The 21,613-nt window shown below is 38.1% G+C and overlaps 1 protein-coding gene across 10 annotated transcripts in view; it reads left to right on the top strand.

Annotated features, from left to right (window-relative positions):
* The window catches only part of ST7 (suppression of tumorigenicity 7), a 250,044-nt gene that overhangs the window by 84,177 nt on the left and 144,254 nt on the right, over positions 1-21,613 (top strand). Inside the window, exon 1 of one of the 10 annotated variants that reach the window (XM_073238554.1) lies at positions 10,151-10,272. The exons of the other annotated variants lie outside the window; for them this stretch is intronic. Coding sequence (XP_073094655.1) covers position 10,272 — 1 coding nt within the window. The 5' untranslated portion in view covers positions 10,151-10,271. Of the gene's footprint in view, positions 1-10,150; positions 10,273-21,613 lie in introns of those variants that run through there. 10 annotated transcript variants of the gene reach the window in all.

Here is a 21,613-nt window from a genome sequence, read left to right as displayed (position 1 = left end):
TTGGCCATCTGAATTTCTTATTTGGAGAAGTGTCTGTTCATACCCTCTGCCCATTTTTTAATCGGGTTATTTGCCTTTTGGGTGTTGAGGTATGTTGATATATAATCTGTATTGTTTTCAAATGTACAGCACAGTGCTTCAGCAATTACCCATATTATTAAATCCTTACCCCTTCTAGTGGGTTGCTACAGAATCATTGGCTATATTCTCCATGCTGCACTACCATCCGTGTGACCAATTTATATTGTGATTGCAAATTATTTTGCCCCTTTATCTCCCTCACCCTCCCTCCACTACCTGCTACAACCCCTTCCCCTTGGTAATCACTAGTCACTTCTTAGTGTCTATGAGTCTACCACTGTTTTGTTCCTTCTGTTTCACTTTGTTTTTTATATTGAATAAATAAGTGAAATCATATGGTATTTATTATTCTCTACCTGGCTTATTTCATTGAGCATAATACCCTCTAGATCCATCCATGTTCTTGCAAATGGCAGGATTTCTTCTCTTTCCATGACTGAATAATATTCCATTGTGTATATGTATATCTTCTTTATCCATTCATCTATGGATGGACACTTAGGTTGCTTCCATATCTTGGCTGTTGCAGACAGTGCAGTGGTAAACATAGGGATACATACATGTTTTTGAATCAGGGATTTTGTTTTCTTTGGATAAATACCTAGAAGTGGAATTAATGGATTGTATGATATTTCTATTTTTAGTTTTTTGAGAAACCTCCATTATGCTTTCGACAGTGGGTACACCAATTTACATTCCCACCAACTGTGTAGGAGAGTTTCCCCTTCTCCACATCCTTGCCAACATTTATTATTGTTGTCTTTTGGATAGTGGCTATTCTAAGTGGTGTGAGGTGATATCTCATTGTTGTTTTGATTTGCATTTCCCTGATGATTAGTTATGTGGAGCATCTTTTCATATGCCTGATGCCCATCTGTATATCTTCTCTGGAGAAATAAATGTCTGTGCAGGTCCTCCACCCATTTTTTAATTGAGTTATTTGTTTTTTGGGTGTTGAAGCTTATGAGTTCTTTATATATTTTGGATGTTAACTCCTTATCAGATGAGTCATTTATGATTATATTCTCCCATACAGTAGGATGCCTTTTTGTTCTGCTGATGGTGTCCTTTGCTGTACAGAAGCTTTTTCAGTTTGATGTAGGTGCACATGTTCCTTTTTTATTTTGTTTCCCTTGCCTGAGGAGATGTGTGGAGGAAAAAGTTGCTCCTGTTTATAGTCAAGAGGTTTTTGCCTGTGTTTTCTTTAAAAGTTTTATGGTTTCATAATTACATTCAGGTCTTTGATCCATTTCCAGTTCGCTTTGGTGTATGGAGTTAGACAGTAATCCAGTTTCATTCTCTTATATGTAGTTGTCCAGGTTTGCTAACACCAGTAGTTGAAGAAGCTGTTATTTCCCCATTGTATATTCATGGCTCCTTTATCACATATTAACTGGCCATGTATGTGTGGGCTTATATCTGGGCTCTCTGTTCTGTCCCATTGATCTATGGATCAGTTCTTGTGCCAGTATCAAACTATTTTGATTACTGTAGCTTTGTAGTAGAGCCTGAGGGTCTTCTATTTGTTGATGTCCTCCCTGAAATCTTGAATATTTTTTGTAAATCCATGAGCATGTTTATGATTTTTACTTTGAAATCTTTATCAAGAAGATTGGTAATCTCCATTTCATTTAGCCCTCTTTCTGGTGTCTTGTCCTGTAGTTTTTTTTGGAACATATTTGTTTGCCTCCTCATTTTTCAAGGTTTTTGTGTTTCTTTCTTTGTATTAGCTGGCTCTGCAATGCTTCATGGCCTATAGAGTAATAGCTTTATGAAGAAGGCATCCTGTGGTGCGCAGAAGCTCAAGACTCTTTACTCAAGACTCAGTGCCTGATTCTCCTTTGCGGGAGCCCCAGTTGCTCTTGGTGTGCAATGGGCAGGGCACCTTTCTGTCTGTCTTCCGGTAGTGACCTGAGTCTGCAGCTCTGGCAATTTACTTGAGCAGCCTTTTTGATCATGGCAGAGGCCTCTGCTGGGATCGCTGTGGTTGGGAACATTGTGCTGCTCTGGGGCAGGGCAGGACGTACATCACTGGGCTTGTATACTCACAGGGAGGAAGGAGCTCTCGGCACTGGCTCCCCTGAAGGCACCTCCCTGGGTGGGCTGATGCACGGTCAAGAAAGCTGGGTGAGTCTCCATTTGCCTGCCAGGCAGCAAAGTCTGACTCTTCTGCCGGGGTGAGTGGGCTGGCTTGCCAACAGTGCATGCAGGGAGACACCTCAGGGCTGAGTTGCTCACTAGTGGGATGGAACATCTGGGGCTCTCAAGAGTTCCAAACCTATTGGGCCTAGGGAGGGCTGGGGAGGTATCGTCCACTTGCCCTTTCTCCTAAGAGTTCCATCCACCTCTCACCCCTCTGGCACCCCTGCTGCTGCTCCAAGTCTTTCAAACTACCACCTCTGCTTTTGTCTCAGGACCAGCAGAGCTTGCCTGTTCTCCACAAGCTATTGGCATGTCAGCCTCCCAGGGTGTTCCAGCTGTCCCTATGCCCAGCTCCACTAATCACGAGACCCAATGTAACGTGGACTCATGCTCCTGGAGCAGATCTCCAGGGCCAGGTGTGCAGAGGTCCTGAGAGCCTATCCCCTCCCCACTCTGTTCCTCTTCTTCCTGCCTGTGGTCCTGTTTGGGTCCCGCTCAGTCATGCCTCTGCCCCTTTACCCTTTTCTGTGTGGTCTTCTCTTCTTCCCGCGTGTTGGTGATCTGTTTTGCAGTCTTCAGGTTGTTTTCAGATTTAGTTATATTTGCTGTAGTTTCTTCTTTATGTGTTTGTGGGAGGAGGTTTCTGCCTTGCCTTCCTACTCCACCATCTTTTTCCCCATCAGGAGATTGTTTGATTATGTCATTTACTAACATGTCTAAGGTTGATTAGTTGGCTTCAAATGCCTAACCATAGCAAACAATGGCACAGTTGAAGACCTCTGACACTGACTATTTATTATGTTATTCCAGACCCGTACTAAATCTTCAATTTGAATATAATACAAGGAACATCTCTATCGGGACTTACTTCTCCTCCTAACAGAATTCCTTTGAAAACAGTCAGTGATGTAATAGAATCAGGAGACCTGCATTTTGTCACTATGCAGTATGTGAACATTGGCCTGTCAGTTTAACTTGTTGGGGCTAACAAGTTTTGCTATAAAGTATGTTAAGATCAAGATTCCCTCTGATTCTTTTTCAAATGTTGTTATCATCTGTAGAGTCAGGCCACTTCAGTAATCCTGTCTAAGTGGGATGTTTACAGAACCCCAGTTGATTTGAGGCAGTGCCTCTGACTCCTCTGCCTTAGGATGACAGCTGTTCCTTGTATGTGGGCCATAGACTTCAGGATTTATATAAGCTGTCATTAAAGAGGCTCATTTTTCATAAGTTTTTATTTTTTAATTATTTATTGTTGTATTTGCAACTGGCTGTCAAGAACAGGAATATCAACTGACTTGTGTGAGTGATGGAAATACATCTACTTTTGACTTTAGTGAATAGATTATTTTTTGGCTAGTCACATTATTTATCTAAATAAGATGGGGAATCAATAACACATTTTTTTTTTCAGAAAAGCAGTTAATTTCCCATAAAGTTTACATGGTAGTATTTTGTTTGTTTCCCAGTAAAACATTAACATTCAGCTTTCTTTAGCTTTATCTGTCTTCAGGAATTAATGGGCAATTTTCAAAAGAAGCAGTTAATATGGAAAACTTAAAATATGTTCTATTTAGCACTAGTTTAGTTTTTTATACATCTTTCTATTGGTTGTTAATGGAACCCTCTTTTTCATGAAGACAAATTGTGCTTCTTTACTTGAGGGTTAAATGTGCTTTGAGAAGAAGTCAAACTGTCACTATTTGCAGATGACATGATATTGTACATAAAAAAACCCTAAAGACTCCACTCCAAAACTACTAGAACTGATACTGGAATTCAGCAAAGTTGCAGGATACAAAATTAACACACAGAAATCTGTAGCTTTCCTATACACTAACAATGAACTAATAGAAAGAGAAATAAGGAAAACAATTGTATTCACAATAGCATCAAAAAGAATAAAATACCTAGGAATAAACCTAACCAAGGAAGTGAAAGACCTATACCCTGAAAACTACAAGTCACTCTTAAGAGAAATTAAAGAGATCACTAACAAATGGAAACTCAGCCCATGCTCCTGGCTAGGAAGAATTAATATCGTCAAAATGGCCATCCTGCCCAAAGCAATATACAGATTCGATGCAATCCCTATCAAATTACCAACAGCATTCTTCAGTGAACTGGAACAAATAGTTCTAAAATTCATATGCAACCGTCAAAGACCCCGAATAGCCAAAGCAATCCTGAGAAGGAAGAATAAAGTGGGGGGGATCTCGCTCCCCAACTTCAAGCTCTACTACAAAGCCACAGTAATCAAGACAATTTTGTACTGACACAAGAACAGAGCCCCAGACCAGTGGAACAGAATAGAGACTCCAGACATTAAACCAAACATATATGGCCAATATACGATAAAGGATCCATGGACATACAATGGGGAAAAGACAGTCTCTTCAACAGAGGGTGCTGGCAAAACTGGACAGCTACATGTAAGAGAATGAAACTGGATCACTGTCTAACCCCATACACAAAAGTAAACTCCAAATGGATCAAACACCTGAATGTAAGTCATGAAACCACAAAACTCTTAGAAAAAAACATAGGCAAAGATCTCATGGACATAAACATGAGTGACTTCATGAACATATCTCCCCAGGCAAGGGAAACAAAAGCAAAAATGAACAAGTGGGACTATATCAAGCCAAAAAGCTTCTGTACAGCAAAGGACACCATCAATAGAACAAAAAGGTATCCTACAGTATGGGAGAACATATTCATAAATGACAGATCCAATAAAGGATTGATATCCAAAATATATAAAGAACTCACATGCCTCAACAAACAAAAAGCAAATAATCCAATTAAAAAATGGGCAAAGGAGCTGAATAGACAGTTCTCTAAAGAAGAAATCCAGATGGCCAACAGGCACATGAAAAGATGCTCCACATCGCTAATCATCAGAGAAATGCAAATTAAAACCACAATGAGATATCACCTCACACCAGTAAGGATCGCCATCATCGAAAAGACAAACAACAACAAATGTTGGTGAGGTTGTGGAGAAAGGGGAATCCTCCTACACTGCTGGTGGGAATGTAAATTAGTTCAACCATTGTGGAAAGCAGTATGGAGGTTCCTCAAAAAGCTCAAAATAGAAATACCATTTGACCCAGGAATTCCACTTATAGGAATTTACCCTAAGAATGCAGCACTCCAGTTTGAAAAAGACAGATGCACCCCTGTGTTTATCGTTGCACTATTTACAATAGCCAAGATATGGAAGCAACCTAAATGTCCATCAGTAGATGAATGGATGAAGAAGATGTGGTACATATACACAATGGAATATTACTCAGCCATAAGAAAAAAACAGATCCTACCATTCGCAACAACATGCATGGAGCTAGAGGATATTATGCTTAGTGAAATAAACCAGGCGGAGAAGGACAAGTACCAAATGATATCACTCATATGTGGAGTATAAGAACAAAGGAAAACTGAAGGACCAAAACAGCAGCAGAATCACAGAACCCAAGAATGGACTAATAGTTACCAAAGGGAAAGGGCCTAGGGAGGAGGGGTGGGAAGGGAGGGAAAAGGGCAGGGAAAAAGGAAGAGGGCATTACGATTAGCATGTATAGTGCGTGGGGGGCACGGGGAGGGCTGTGCAACACAGAGAAGACATGTAGTGATTTTATAGCATCTTACTATGCAGATGGACAGTGACTGTGAAGGGGTATGTGGGGGGGACTTGGTGAAGGGGGAAACCTAGTAAACCTAATGTTCTTTCTGTAATTGTAGATTAATGATACCAAAATTAAAAAAATGTGCTTTGATTTCTTGGTTCATTGTCATGAAAATGAGAATCATAATTAAGAGGAAGTCAAGTGTCAAAAAAGAAATGCTTAAGATTTATAAATCCTATTTTCATATCTATCATGTATTTTATGAAAAATTGCAATATGGAAAAGTTTTAATTGAGTTTTTAAGTCAGTTGATTGGCCACATTTCTATAACTGCTATAAGATGGTATCAAAGAAATAGCAAATATAATTTATGCTCTTAAATAGATTATTATTTAAAGGGAACAGAGAAAGAGTATTCAAGTCAGAAAATGTTTATTTGCCAGTCTAGCATTTGCTAGAATGAACACAGATAATGGCAAAGTTTGTGTGTGTGTGGGGGGGTGTATGTAGTATTTCTGGCATATACATGTATATATGAATTTTTCTAATTTTAGACATATATATCTAGTCTGGGAGCAAGAATTGTGTCATCCCTCATGCACTTCATTTAATGAAAGCAATGCCTCTGATCAGAAATATGTAGGTACTTGATATTGAATCAAATTCTTATATACCAACTAATTGTTAGTTATATTTTAATTTATTTCTGACCTTTGGCCTTAGGCCTCTACCAATTTTCAGGATATTTTTGGTTAAATATTAAAATTTAATTTTAAAACTTTTACATCCATTTGATCATTGTAACCAGTTGACTCCCATGCAGTGGGATCCTTTGATGTGGAGGGCTGGTTGGTAGGCAGCATGCAGGGGAGGACAGGCCCACCAGAGACAGACAGTAGGTAGGGCTAAACACTGACTGGTCAAAGAAGAGCCCATGGATAGCAGATGTCAAATGGGTCTGAAAGCTATGGAATCAGTTGAAGCAGGAAGTACAAACAAGGCAAGCAGAATATCAGGTAACCATTGCTGCATTGTATGAGGAAAAGTTTCTAATTACAATCCTGGAACTAATTTCCCTTTACCTCTTTCATGATTCTAGTTGAGTGGAAAACCTTGTCCCTTTCCAGGTGTTTGTGGCTAGAAGAGACTGGGCCTTCAAGTATGTTCTGAACTAAATAAAGGCTGGTCATGAAAACAGAATTACAGAGAACTTGATGTTTCTAAATTCTGAGAGAAACTAAACTAAAAACAAGTATTAGGAAGCCAAAGCGTATATGTGCACAGCATTTTAATGTATAAATCCAACCCCCGACCTTTCAAAGTTAATTTATGCACATAATGCAGTTTCAGTCAAAATAGTTCTGGGATTTGGGGGGAAAATTGAAAGGATGATCTAATGGGAAATAAACATGGGACCTTCCCAAGAAACTTCCCAAAATGAAGAGCACTAAGTAATAATGATCAAAAAGTATAGACACAGATGTATGGAATAATATTTGAGTCTAGAAATTGATTCAACAATTATAACAATATAATAAAATATTTTTTTCCAGAAAAAAAGAAGTATTACAGTGGTGTTGGGAAGCTGGATAGCAGTTTTTTTAAAAAAGTAGTTACATGAATATCTTTTACTATATACTAATATAAATTTGAAATAAATTAATGAACGTGATAAATTAATGTATAAAAAATCATATTCTAGAAAGACTAAAAGAAAATAAAATAAAATATAGAATAGAACTGTGAAAGGATACCTTTTTTAATTTTAAAGGAATAGAGGAAATAAAAGATAGGTTTAAAAAATACTTAAAATCTATAATCAATGATAACAGGTTTTTTTTTTTTTGGTATCATCAATTTACAATTACATGAAGAACATTATATTTACTAGGCTCCCCCTTCACCAACTTCCCCCCCACAAACCCCATTACAGTAACTGAATGATGACAGTTTTTAGCAGGACAATAGCAAAGTGGGAAAATAAATTTTTACCAACAGGACTGAAATAAAGTACCTAAAGTGCTTGTTCATTTTTATCCTCCAAACTGAGATTTTTATAGATGATTGGACAAAAAACATAATTGATAGAAAGGGAAATAAACTTATTAAAGTGAATGAGAAAAAATGCTTATTATAATGCATGATCAAAGATTTTGCTTGAATATTCCTGCTCCCATCAAAAAAAAAAAGAAAGAGAGAGAGAACATTTCATATTGGCAAATTTGCAGTTATGTTTGAATAGCTCCTCTTGGGGAAAAAAAAGGGCAAACCATAGGAAAAACAAAAAAAATTGCTAAAACCCTTTGGCCTAGTAATTCCATCCCTAAGAATCTATTCCAAGGAAATAATGTGTGCACACCATGCTCAAACCCTATTGTTTCCCATGATAGCAAATGATTGAAAATAACCTCAGTGTTTATTGAAAGAAAACTGGTATATTAATGATGCTATATTAACATGGCAGAACCATATCAAGTCGTTTCAATGAAAACTATTAAAGACTACATACTTAGGAAATATATTTACAGTGTATATTAAACAGACTAGAACTAACAATATGATTTCAATGATAGTGTCTTTGAGAACTAATGGGCAATAATAACAGTAATTCCATTAAAATGATAGTTATTTTTAAAGTAGATAAAACAGACATAGTATAGAAATGATATTTTTCAATAACTAAGATAATATTTAATATAGTATTGCCTTTCCCATAAATAAATAGGAATAGAAATCTTGTTTCCTGCCCTTGTGAAGCCAGTTATAAGCACCATCCTGTTGAAACTCCAGGACTTGGAGACTCAAGTCCCTGAGGTGAATGGGTAGTAGGGAATCAGCCAGACTGCCCGTGGCTTCTCTGCTGCAGTGTCAGTCAGAGGTCATGTCTAAAGACTCCTTCGAGAACAGGGAAAGCAGGGAGGGCAGTTTTCACAAGGTTCAAGCTCATCAGCCAACTTTTTTCACAGGGAAGCTTGCTGAAAGTTATTTGAACTTTACTTTCTATGGTGTGTGTGTGTGTGTGTGTGTGTGTGTGTGTGTGTGTGTGTGTGTTGTGGGTGGTGGTGGTAGAGCTTTTACAAGCTAATTTGATGCAAATGATTTATCATGTAGAAGAATTGTATACCCAAAGAACAACTCATGTAAATTATCTGAATCCCCGATTTAGTGATAAGAAAATATTAGATGTGAATGCTCTACTTCCCAGAAAACATTAGATAGTACTTGCATTTTACTTCTGCAAAGGTGCAGAAGAAGAATGTAAGTTGTCATATTGTAAATGGCTGGTCTAGGTCTACAAGGATAACAAAGATGGAGGATTACATATAAGTGGGCATGGAGGGTGACACTGACATTAAAAGTAGATGTGTGACTATTATTATTTCAGAAAAAAATAAGCAATAGTTACACTAGTTGTCACTTTGAAAATTAATGTGCAGGACAAAGCTTAAGAATCCAAACAATTTTCAGATTATATTTCTAGTTTGTCCTCTCTTCAGAAGAATACCTTATTTGTCACTGATCTGCTGGGGTATTAGTCATCTCAGGCTGTCATAACAAAATACCATAGACTGGTTGGCTTTAACAACAGAAATTTATTTTTGGAGGCTGGGAATTCCAAGAGTGAAGTGCTGGGTGATTCAGTTCCCTGGTGAGGGCTCTCTTCCTGAATTGCAGACAACTGCCTTGTTGCTGCATCCTAACATGGCAGAGGAGAGAGAGAGAGCATTGTCCAATGTCAATTCTCATAAGGGCTCTAATTTCACCATGAAGGCTCCACTCTCATGACCTCACTTTATTATTCCCTTAAACCTTATTTTCTCTCCAAAGCCCCATCTCCATACAACATCATGTTGAGGATTGGGGCTTCAACATACGAATCGTAGGGGGACACAAATCAGTCCATAACAGATGGTAAGTAATCTTGCCACCAGGGACTCTATCTCACACTATTTTAACCTCAAGCAGAAAGTTCATTCTCGTTGCACATATGCTTCCATGGAGATCAGAATTGGTATTAATTAATTAAAAGTGATAGCTCGTTAATCTTTTGCTCACTGCGACATGAAATTCAGTCCTACTTTCATAGTAATCTTTGGGACTTATTTCAAGAGTTAGCCTTCTGTTACAATGCTAAGCAACAATAGCAGTTCAATTCATGTGCTTAATTATTTTCTTTTCCCTTTTCTCAAACATTAACGTATTTTATATGTGCTAAATTTTCTAGGATATTTTTATGTTTATATTTGTATGAAATAATTCTATCTGCCGTTTTCTTGGTTTCTTTTCTTTTTCTGTAGAAGCATAGTTTATTTGCTGCTTTGAAGGAAGCTGGATTTTTAAAAACACAAAAATGGGAAAACACCTGTGCTACTGTTATCCTCGGGGGTCTCTTTCACCCAGAGGACATAATTTTATACCAGTGAGTACCTTTTATAGCAATTGTCAACAGGTACCATTTATAACAATCTGTATCAGTGTCTATTTATAAGATTTGAAGTATAATAACTTTCAGAACATTAAATCCCTGTTCAAACAAATACTTAGATTTCTTTACATTTAGTCAATAAGTCATATAGCTATTACAACACAGTATGGCATTTTTTTAAAGATGTTTTTTGTTTTGTTACCTTTGACTTTTTAATGTGGTATTTTACTAAACTGTAAAACAAAATATTTTTCTGTTAAAGATAAAAGTTTATGGGACAATGTATGTTGGAAATATTTTTTTCATTATTTGACTCTATATACTGATAAATAAACACATATCCCTTTGCTTTAACTTTAGTTAATGCTTTCTTAGAAAAATTTTATGAAGAAATGTGATATAATTATTATAAAAAGGTGGCAAAAACATTAATGAAATATTAAGGTAATTAAAAAACTACTTCCCTATAGGCTTCTGTCAGGGGCTTGCAGAAAAGTCTCAGAAGAATTTGCTTTTTTCACAACAATTTAATTAACTTGTGAAAAGTCCCAAGTGTACCCTTACTACAAATATGCTTCAGAAAAGGTGGTGACTCTAATGTGTACTGGGGTGTCTTTGCCAGCAGCAAGACCAAAGTGGAATTTTTCAGGTGGGATTTGGTATAATTTATAATTTCAGCGGACATAAAAACATATAAGCAGGATAATTTTGTCATGAACTTTGTTAGAATAGTTCCTAAATCATTTCTCATATCAATTGCTTCATAAAGCTGTTATACAGCAAAATGTTTAGCACTGTTCTTCACGTCCATACATTCCCTGGCTGGGCTTCAGTAAGGAAAAGTTTTCTTTAAATAACAGTTGTTGCAGATAAAAATCTCAATCGACTGTAAGGTTTTCCCAGTAAGTATGTGCGGTGGATCAGAAGTAGATGATGGATCCCTGTTGTGCTCTCTACAGGCTGGAGAATGCTGAAGAAGCTTAACACATGCTCATTAAAGCAAAGCAAAACAAAACAAAAATCAACTTGACCTTAAAGAGGAATAAATAACTAATCACAATTTGTATTTTGCTTGTTTAGGGTGTATCTCTTAAGTTGACTAGCACTTGTAGAGCACACTGCCTGATACTGTGCAGGCACTTTCACATATGGTAAGTCTTAGAGTAACCCTGTGAGGTAGAGCTATTTTTCTAATCCTACTGATAAGGAAGTTCAAGGAGAAAGTACTTGCCAAGATCTCATAGCTGGTTGGGAGCAGAACCAGGAATTTGAAGGCTTTTTGATTGATGCTGGTATGCTACCCTTCACTCTTCACTGTGTTCGCTCTGCCTTTGGTTGGCTATCCAGTGCAGGCTTCTTACGTGAGACAGAAAGGAAGGGATTCTTCTGCAAATCCTTGTATCCATTTCTGTGTGTCTCAGCCCAGGCAAGCTTGTTGGGGTCTCTGCCGCAGTGTAATCCAAGGCACCAGTATTTTCCCCCTGGAACACAGCAGTAGCCTTCTAACTGTGTGCTCTTCCCCCTCAGCAGCCAGTGATCTTTTTGAAATGTAATTTGGATTATGTCATCCTTCTGCTTAAAAGCCTTCAGTGATTTTCCATTGTACTTAAAAAAAAAAAATCCAAAATAGTTATTTTGGTCTACAAGGCCCAGCACATTGTGGCTCCTGCTTGTCTCCCCTCACTTGCTTAGTGTCCCCTGACCACACGTAGTTCCTGGAATGCCTCAAGCTCTTCCCTGCTGCAAGACCTGTGCACTTACACTCTTCTTTGTCTGCAGTGCTTTAAGTTTTTTTCTGACTACTTTCAGCAGATCGATCCTTCAGGTTTCAGACCAAATGTCATTTCCTGAAGAGATACTTCAACTCCAGGTCTAAGCTCCTGTCTTATTCATAGTCTTCCTCTCTCCTGGCATTTGTAATTTGCCTTTATATTCACTTTATAATAATAACTAAAATTTAGGGAGCTCTTCCAGTGTGCCAGTCACTGAGTATTGCCTTAACCCTGTTTATTGATGAGGAAATAAGATATTTTCCCCAACTACAGTAAGTAGTGAGCCAGGGTTTAAACTCAGGCTTCCTCCACAAGACTGCTACGTTCTGGGAGGGCAGGGACCATGTCTGTGTGTTGGTATATTCCCGGGGCCTAATACATAGGCCCTCAACAGATACATATTTAACAAGTGAACCTGTGGCAGGACTTGTTTTGTAAGAGCTTTATTGAAATATAATCCACATACAGTAAAACCTACCCCTTTTAAAGTATGCAGTTCAGTCATTTTCAGTATATCCAGAGTTGTGCAACCATCATTGCTATCTGATTTTAGAACATTTGCTTCACCCTCAAAAAGAAACCCTGTACCCATTAGCAGTCACCTCTCATTTCCCCTTCCCCCACCAACTGGAAACCACCCATCTGCTTTCTGTCTATATGGATTTTCTTACTCTAAAACTTTCATTTAAATGGAATCATACAATGTATGGCGTTTTGTCACTAGCTTTTTTCATTTAGCATGTCTTTAAGGTCCAACCATGCTGTGGCATGTTATCAGTCCTCAGTTGTTTTTTTTTTTACTGCTAAATATTATTTTAGTTTGTGGACATACCACGTTTTATTTATCCATTCATAATTTGGTAGGGATATGAGTTGTTTCTGCCTTTTGGCTTTATGAATAATAGTGCTATGAACATTTGTGTACAAGTTTTTGCAAGGATATATGTTTACAGTTCTCATGGATATTTATGTAGGAGTGGAATTGCTGAGTCATATGGTAGCTCTATGTTTAACATCTTGAAGAATTGCCGAACTGTTTTCCAAGTGACAATGACTAAGGCCCGTCAAAAAAAACCAGAGCGGCATAGTAGTTAAATCACAAAAACAGATTTTATGCAGGACTGTTATTTATATTTATCTAGGGAGAAAAGGCCATCAGTATAGATTTTGGCTCCATTCCAAATACAACAAATCAAAGTGGGAATTTATAGCCAAGGAGCAGGGTGGAGGTAGAGCTGGGAGTTGGTGGATGGAAAATTACTGAAAGAGTAGGGTAGTTCTTTGCTAAAGTGACCTAACAGGATTCTTGCTGAAGGCAGGTTAGGGTGGTCAGATACCACTAGGGGGATTGTGGAGGGTGACGAATTTGGTCAGACATTGAGGGTGCTCATCAGATGTCAGTGGTGGTAGATTCTGGCTAAACCCACTTAACAGGGATCTCGCTCAAATTCGGTGATGGAAAGGCAGACATACATGTCCAAAAGTTGAGGCCTAGTTGGGGAGAGGATGCACAGGAAGTTTGGTCAAAGAGAAACTCTTGTCAGACCCGTTCAGCTATTGCCTTTCTAGTGCTTTTCCTCAACCGTATTAGCAAGGAGGCTTCCAATACATTCTGTTAAATTCCCTTAAATTATACACAGTGACCTTTCATTCAGCATCCAACAGATATTTCTTGACATGGTGTTTGTTGAGCTGGGATGCAGCATATGCAATTTCTGTTTTATTTTTAGATCTATATGGGAAGATTTAGCAAGTCTGAGAGTTCAGCCCTCTTTGGAAATCTCATTTATGCTATAAAGAGTGAATGGCAACATCCTATATTATTGTAGAGTTCACAGTTTAGGACACTAGTCTCGTTTAAATAAATTACTATTTCCACCTTAAATGCACATTTTAAGCATAATGAATATCTTTGTTCCTTGCTTTTCCTGTTTTATTTTTATCCCTTTTGTAAAAACCATTTTCTTTCTACACCTCAGGGTAGGGAGTGGCTCTGATCCAGTGCTAAGTTATTGTTATTCCTATTATTAACTTTTATTACTATTATTATTACATTGTTAGAGTTGGTTGTTTATAAGTTAAGACGCAGCTGCTAAGAATGATTTAAATTTTCCCATGAACTATTTCACCCTGTTTTTTCTACTTTACCACCACCCATCTGCAACATGTGATGTACCTTCAATTAATGTAAATTCAGATTTATTTTCAGAATTTAGCAATGATCCTGAAAATAATTGGCTGTCTTGAGGAGTTTGGGAATCAATTAGAAAATGAAGGCCTCCTCTGAGTAACTCAAGCTGAGCTCCCTAACCTTCACCAAGGTTAGCTGCAGCCTTTTCTGTGTGGTCAGCAACCCATGTGTGCCAGCTCCCATTGTAATGGTTATAATGCTTGGGTTACATTAATATTCATGGCACATGCCTCTCACCTTCCGTGGCATTCATTCTCTGTCTTTGACTAATGTACCGTTGTGCTTTTTACTTCGGCTTGGGGAACCAAGATTTTAGAGGATGTAGAGTAGAGAGCAGCTGAGGGAAGAATGAATACCCAGGAGCCAGTGCCAGGATTAACATCCTGATGCAGATAATCTGAGAAGGGATCTTTTGAGTCAGGTTAAAAGGAAATGCCAAGTGGAGCTGAAGCCGCCCTTGCCTTGGCACGTGACCCTGGTCAAGGAGGTGCTTGGCTTCACCCTGCTGCATTTTGTTCTTGGGTTGCCAGCTGCTTAGGCACAGCTTAAACAAAAACAAGAAAATTATCAGTATTTATTTTATACTTGAAAATCTGTCAGGAGTTTCTAAAGCTTAGAATGTTGGCATGAGCTTATGGATGAAAGCTAAAAAAAAACCTTAGGGATATAAAAGAAAAAGAGCTTATCCTTCCTGCCTCTACAGAATAAAGGTTGTGCCTTCCCTCTTTGGGTAATTTTCAAAAGAAAGGGCAAAAGCATTTTTCATTTTTACTCTTATACTGTGATTAGATATCATTGGATTTTAATAACTACATTGCAAAAATGAATAGGCATACAGTATAACTATTTTATGTCTTGTGGATTTAGAATTTGCAGAAAGAAGTAGCTACTGGAATTTAAATGTCATCCCACAGTGGGCCTTCCAAACAGGAGCTTGATACGTAATTCAACCTTTTCTTCTGCTACCAACTCCTTCATTTTATCCTAAACTTGATGTGTGGCAATAGACAATACCTATCCTTTTTGTGTGCTTTGGTTGATTATTATTACTGGAAGCATCCCCAGTTTGTTCCTTCTCTGGAGCCTTTGGATGCTTACGGAGCGACCCAGGCCTTAGAGCATCAGAACTGACATGAACTCCCCAGGTGCATGTGGACCCCAGGCACAGTTCGATTCTTGGGTCCCCAGGGTGCCCCTGCTGAGCTGTGTTCTGGGTCCTTTCCCCTCCATGCAGTGCTTCTCTTGTTTGTCTGTCAGATGCCCTAGAGACAGATACGGGAATGGATGCCCTAGCAGCTAGGGCCAAAGGCCAGAGCAGTGCTGAAACAGGATCCCCTTGAAGTCCTTTTAAATTTTGCATCCTGCCTTGCAGTATACCCATGATTACTTTAATATCAAAATATTTAATTATCATTTAATCATCAAATAAAGTGGGTGCTCCAGGGAGGCATAGCACTCCAGTTTGGAGAATCATGGAGTTAGTGTGACTTTGGGAAAACTCTTATCTAATAGTTCTTTACTTGAAATGGCCCTGGTGGATACCAGATATTTTCAGAGCAATATAGTGGTAGAATTTGGATAATTATGTGCTTGTTTCAGCTATCTCCTCTTAGTGTTGTGAAAAGAGGTTGGACTGGAAGTCCAGCCATCTGAGTTCTAGGCCATGCTCACTATTGCCTGTGACATTGGACAAATTAATATCTTCAGGCCCATTTTTTCATTGATAAAAAGAGGGGGTGAACTATAAGAGGTAAATTCACATTTTCCAAAGTGTGTTTTGTGAACTATTACTTGCTAAAGATTTCTAAGAGTGGTTGCCAGGAGCTGGGAGGAGGGGAAAATGGGGAGCTGTGATTTAATGGATGTAGAGTTTTAGTTTTGCAAGATGAAAAGTTTTGGAGATTGGTTGCACAACAGTGTGAATGTAATTAACACTACTGAACCATACACTGAACAATGGTTATGATGATAAATTTTTTTAATTTTTAATTTTAATTTTAATTTTGATACTGTTAATGTACAGTTACTTGAACAACATTATGGTTACTAGACTCCCCCTATTATCAAGTCCCCCCACATACCCCATTACAGTCACTGTCCATCAGTGTAGTAAGATGCTATAGAATCATTACTTGTCTTCTCTGTATATACTCCTTTCCTGTGTTCCCCACCTGCTACATTATGTGTGCTAATTGTAATGCCCCGCTTTCCCCCTTATTCCTCCCTTCCCACCCATCTTCCCCAGTTCCTTTCCCTTTGGTAACTGTTAGTCCATTCTTGGGTTCTGTGAGTCTGCTGCCATTTTGTTCCATCAGGTTTTTCTTTGTTCTTATACTCCACAGATGAGTGAAATCATTTGATACTTGTCTTTCTCCGCCTGGCTGGCTTATTTCACTGAGCATAATATTCTCTAGCTCCATCCATGTTGTTGCAAATAGTAGGATTTGTTTTCTTCTTATGGCTGAATAATATTCCATTATGTATATGTACCACATCTTCTTTATCCATTCATCTACTGATGGACACTTAGGTTGCTGTGATGAAAAATTTTTAATGTGTATTTTACCACAGTTGAAAAAAAAGATATTATAAGGGCTCCACCCTTAAGTAAACATAAGTTGTGTATCATACTCCCCTTCTGGAGAGTCACAGTACATTCAGCAGGTAATGTCTGACACATCCTGCACAAAAAAATCTGCTTAACTTTAACACAGAATGTCTCAAATTGCCTCTCCCCCAATTAAACTAACATTTGTAATTTCATATGGAATTTACATTTGGAGGAGTCCTATTCAGGAAGAGATGATCTAGGGTCTTCTTCAGCTCAAACATGTTACCGTTCTTCAAAGGCACCACATGATAATATGGGCTATGCCAGAGTAAGACCTAGAAAGCCCAATTGAAAGATTAATTCAGGGCTCCCAGCCTTTCCCACATCATGGCATGCATAGAAAGTAATATTTGAGTGACATACTAGGATAAACAGATTAAGTGGCTTAGGGCTGGGAGTTAACCCAATCAGCACATCAGCTGGTGAAGATCTGATAATCAGATCTGTAAAAAGTTATCATTGAACAAGCTGCATGAAATGTCTTGTTCTTCAGATGTCATGTTCATCCTGTGAAAGAGGCATTAGAGGCAGAACAGACTAAACTGTGTTCTGTTTGTTTTTCCCTGGGCAACAATTTTCCACTTTAGGTAAACCAAAAACACTCTGACAGTCTGTATGGCTGTGGTTATTGTTGGACTTTAGACCTAACTGGAAATCTCCATTATGTGAGAGTGAGGAGAGAGGGTTTTTCAGCAGGATAATACACTTACACAGTTTATTTAAGTGATTAATTTCAATAGCCTCTTATTTTTTAAAGTGCAAGCATAGGTACTAATATCATAAGCAGAATAATACTCATTTAATAGGAGAAAATTTTTTTCCAACCTCACATTTCCTAGAGGAATCATTATCTGGGGCAATGATATGGATTGGATGTGGAGGAGAAAAGCATATTCATGTCAGTGCCTTTTAAAAGGACTTACAGTGTATATAGATCAGTGAGCGAAAGCAACACTTTTCACACTTGAGGCCTCTTACTGATCATCCTCAGCCCTCACACTTCCCTACTCCCTCGGTTGGTATCATTCTATAATATTATAGCCTCTGAATGGCTTACTTAAAGATGTGAGACTGAAGGAAAAAAATACTAGAATGGGTTAGATTTGAAAATGACTTACATTCAGTTAAAGTTTGTATTCAGCTCACCTAGAAATTAAGATTAGTTACAATCCACTTAGTAATAGGTATTTTGATGTCAGAAATGCCAGGTCCTCCCCAGATTATCCTTTGCACTTAATGCCTCTTCCCCCTTAAAACAATTCTTAATTTTGCTTTTATTCACTCTTTATTGTTTTTTTCTAAGAATCTAATTGGAGAGAGTTCAAGTTCTACAACTGTAAACATAAAATTGCACCTGTGCTTGGTGGCAGGGATCCATTGAGCATCCCATTAACAACGTCTTCTGGGCTTTCTAGGCAGAAGTTTAATTACCACCTATTGATTGAGTTTGATTTTTCACTTCTTGGATCTGGCCAGACTGAGCTAATTCCTTCTAGTAGAGCAAGGCTGGTGAGCAGGAGCCAGAAGAGTGAAAGGGAGGAAGCCATGACAGCTGGTGCAGCATCTGATGGGGGTGAAGGAAGTACATGGTGTCAGACCAAGAACAGAGCCCACAGAGGGGCTCAGGCAGACACAGGGAAGGCCATCATGTGTCAAAGAGAGTTTGAGACGAAGAAAGGGGGAGCGTAGGAACTAAAATCACAGAAGTCCAGGCAGGCTGTGCTGGCACCCATCAGGGAACACTGAGGCTGGCCTTCAGCCTTTGGAGAACAGCACTGAAAATGGTGCGATATTAGGCAGGTTACTGGAATAACACCTGGGGAAAAAAGCAGAAGAAACTCAGTAATAAAAGCTAGGAGAAATCACTAGGCTGTTTAACCATATCCCTAGGCTTCCACCCAATCTAATGCTATGTGACATTTTAAATCAATGAAGTAGGTCTGGATGTTCTGAAATAGAAAACTATCCATGTATTACACAAAATTGCAAATTGCAGTATTTTGTATTTTTGGGGGAAAAATGTACTATTTTAGTAAAAGGACTCTTGGGACATAGTAAGGTAGATGAGATGGAAGTCTCTTCAGGTAAATGGTATGAACACTGTAGGCATACTTTATAGGGAAAGATATTGTTTGCCTGTTGTTTCCATCCCTCTCTCCCCCTGGGAATGTGCACAATTACTGAATAGTAACTGTGCAAAGTGGCCAAATGTCACTGAAACTCCTGAAGAGAGGCAGCATGTCATGGAGGGCAGTGTGTGAGTGGTTAGGGGCACAAACCTGGGTTTTAATCCTGCTTCTACCCCTGATTGCTTGTGTGACTTTGAGTAAGTCACTTACCTCTTCTGTGCTCCTTTCCCCTCTGTAAAAGAGGGACAATAGTACTTACTACATAGGGTAGTTTTGAGGATTAATATTTGTTATTAATAAATAGTTATGAGGAGCTAATATTTGTAAAATAGGTATAATAGTGTCTGACACATAATAAACTCTATATAAATGTTTATTAAGCAAATAAGCAAAACACATATTTTCCAAGCTTCTAGCCATCAGTCAGGAGCTAACCTCAGACTTTCTATCTCACGTAGATGTTGTTCTCTTAGGACATTAAAGGTTTTAGAAAGTATTGTTGCAAGCACTATGGAAAAATATAGTTAAAATTCCTGCCAGCGGATCATTGGATTGGATTTTTGACATTAATCCCTGTGAAATTAAGAAAAAATTATACAAATTACATGGGACGTTTTAGGCATTTATACTGTAATGGTATAGTAAGTAGATATTGTTACATGATTTCTTACACACAATTAACCTATCTAGTTTGGCTGGCTGGTCTTTTTTCCCTGTGGGTAGTGCCTTGACAGGAAAGAAAAACCACCCCAAAATTGTTTCTAGGCTCCTGCCACAGTCACACCATGAGCTAGTCTGAGAAGAAGATAATGCACTTTACACATTGTGAATGGCCAGGCCTGGTTGGTATATGGAAAAGAAAAGTCATTAGATACATACACTGTGACTTCAACTAATGAGGTAGATTAATAGGCTTTTGTTTTAATAAGGCTTTGAGAAATTAACCCACTAAACCTTTGTAATGCCATCAGGTAAAGGTAAGGAAACCAGCAGTAGGTAATAAACAATGGTGTTCTAGTTAGATCCCCTTCAAAAATTTGGAAATTTGGCTTCTCCTAAGACATTGAACTGTACTGAGTTGCCATGTTTGTTTGCCAGTAAGTAGGGATGCTATGGTGAATAATAATCTTTTTGCATTTGTACTCTTTTTGGTACAGATGTAGTTTCATAGAATGATTTCAAGTTAATTAGCATTGCAGCTAAACTCTGAGATACTACAATTTTGATTCCTGACTAAATTTAGCAATTTTAAGTACAGTTAGTTCATTCTTTTTAGCTTAATTCCAAGAAACTGAGCATTTAAAAATTATCCTTGATAGTAATACCAGTGGTATGCTAATATAGTGAGAATAATTCATATCCCTTCCTGAGGATTTTTATGAAGAATAAAGATGAAAATGATTACTGTATTTTAATACAATAATTAAAATATATTGTGTTCATGAAAAACTATACTGACCAGTGTCCATCATGTTGCCTAGTATATAAACAACCATCATTTAAAAATTTGTAATTTTTATTTTGCATCTATGTTATATACCCACTGAACTCATCATGGTGGCCATTTTTACTTTGCTCCACGGCAGAAGTCCTGCCTACAGAAAAAAAGGAGTTGAGGTGAGTGGATATAGATTGGAAGGGAAGCTAGATAATGTAGGGACTTGATGCTTCTTTGCTCCCTAAATAAGACATTTGGACTACTGGGAAGACCAGGAAGTTGAGCGTCTCTATGCAGGCCATTGGGGTCCCCTGCAGCCGCTTCTTTGGACAGTGGGAAGAAGGGAGGGAAGCGACGGTGTTCTGTGCTCTCCTCTGCTGTGTCCTGTCTCCTGCTCCGCAGCCTGTCTGGTGAGGTGAGGCCTGAGCCAGTGTCACAAGGGAGCTGGAGGGGGATGGTCATACTCTCATCTCCCAGTCCTTAGGATTTTCTAGAACATATAAATTGCAGGGAATGCCCATAACTAAATCTTCCTCATTTTCCTTAGAAATAATGAATTTCAGAAGATCCCATTTTAAAAACAGATTATAAAGCAAAGATGCAGAAAATATCTTGATAAATCTGTGATAAAACTGAAAGTAGGTTTTTCATTTCCAGATTATTAATTCAGGTCTTAGCTAGCTAATGAGGATACCAATTCAGGATTTAGCTAATAATCCAATATATGAGAGTGTGTGTATACATATACACAAAAGCCCTTTAAAATAAATTTTTCTTATTGGGAGTTCTGAGTGATTGATATATATTGCCTCATTATTTATCTCTATGACTAGATATGGCTAGTATATATACCAATTTATTCAAGATCTTAAAGGACTATCCTCAAGCCAAGGGAGTCACATTTAGGAATCCAGCAACTCTGCTTTTACACTGCTGCAAACATTGTGTTAAACGGGTATTAGAAGGTAAGCCATAATAGGTCCAGATTCGATTTTCATAGAGTTTAACAATTTGAGTGAGCAATATCTGGTAGAAGTAGTAGTAGTAGTAATGATTGCTATTATTATAGACAAAATGTGGATTTGCCTCATTTTAATAAACCTGAAAAAATGCATTGTCAAACTTGGATTTCGCCAGTCTAATCAGTGAGAATGGGTTATCTCAGTGTGGGTTTGAGTTCTCTTGTGAAAAAGG

Source organism: Manis javanica, chromosome 6 (genome assembly GCF_040802235.1).
Source record: "Manis javanica isolate MJ-LG chromosome 6, MJ_LKY, whole genome shotgun sequence".
NCBI lineage: Eukaryota > Metazoa > Chordata > Mammalia > Pholidota > Manidae > Manis > Manis javanica.
The sequence above is the reverse complement of the archived record's forward strand: the minus strand, read 5'-3'. Positions and strand labels throughout refer to the sequence as shown.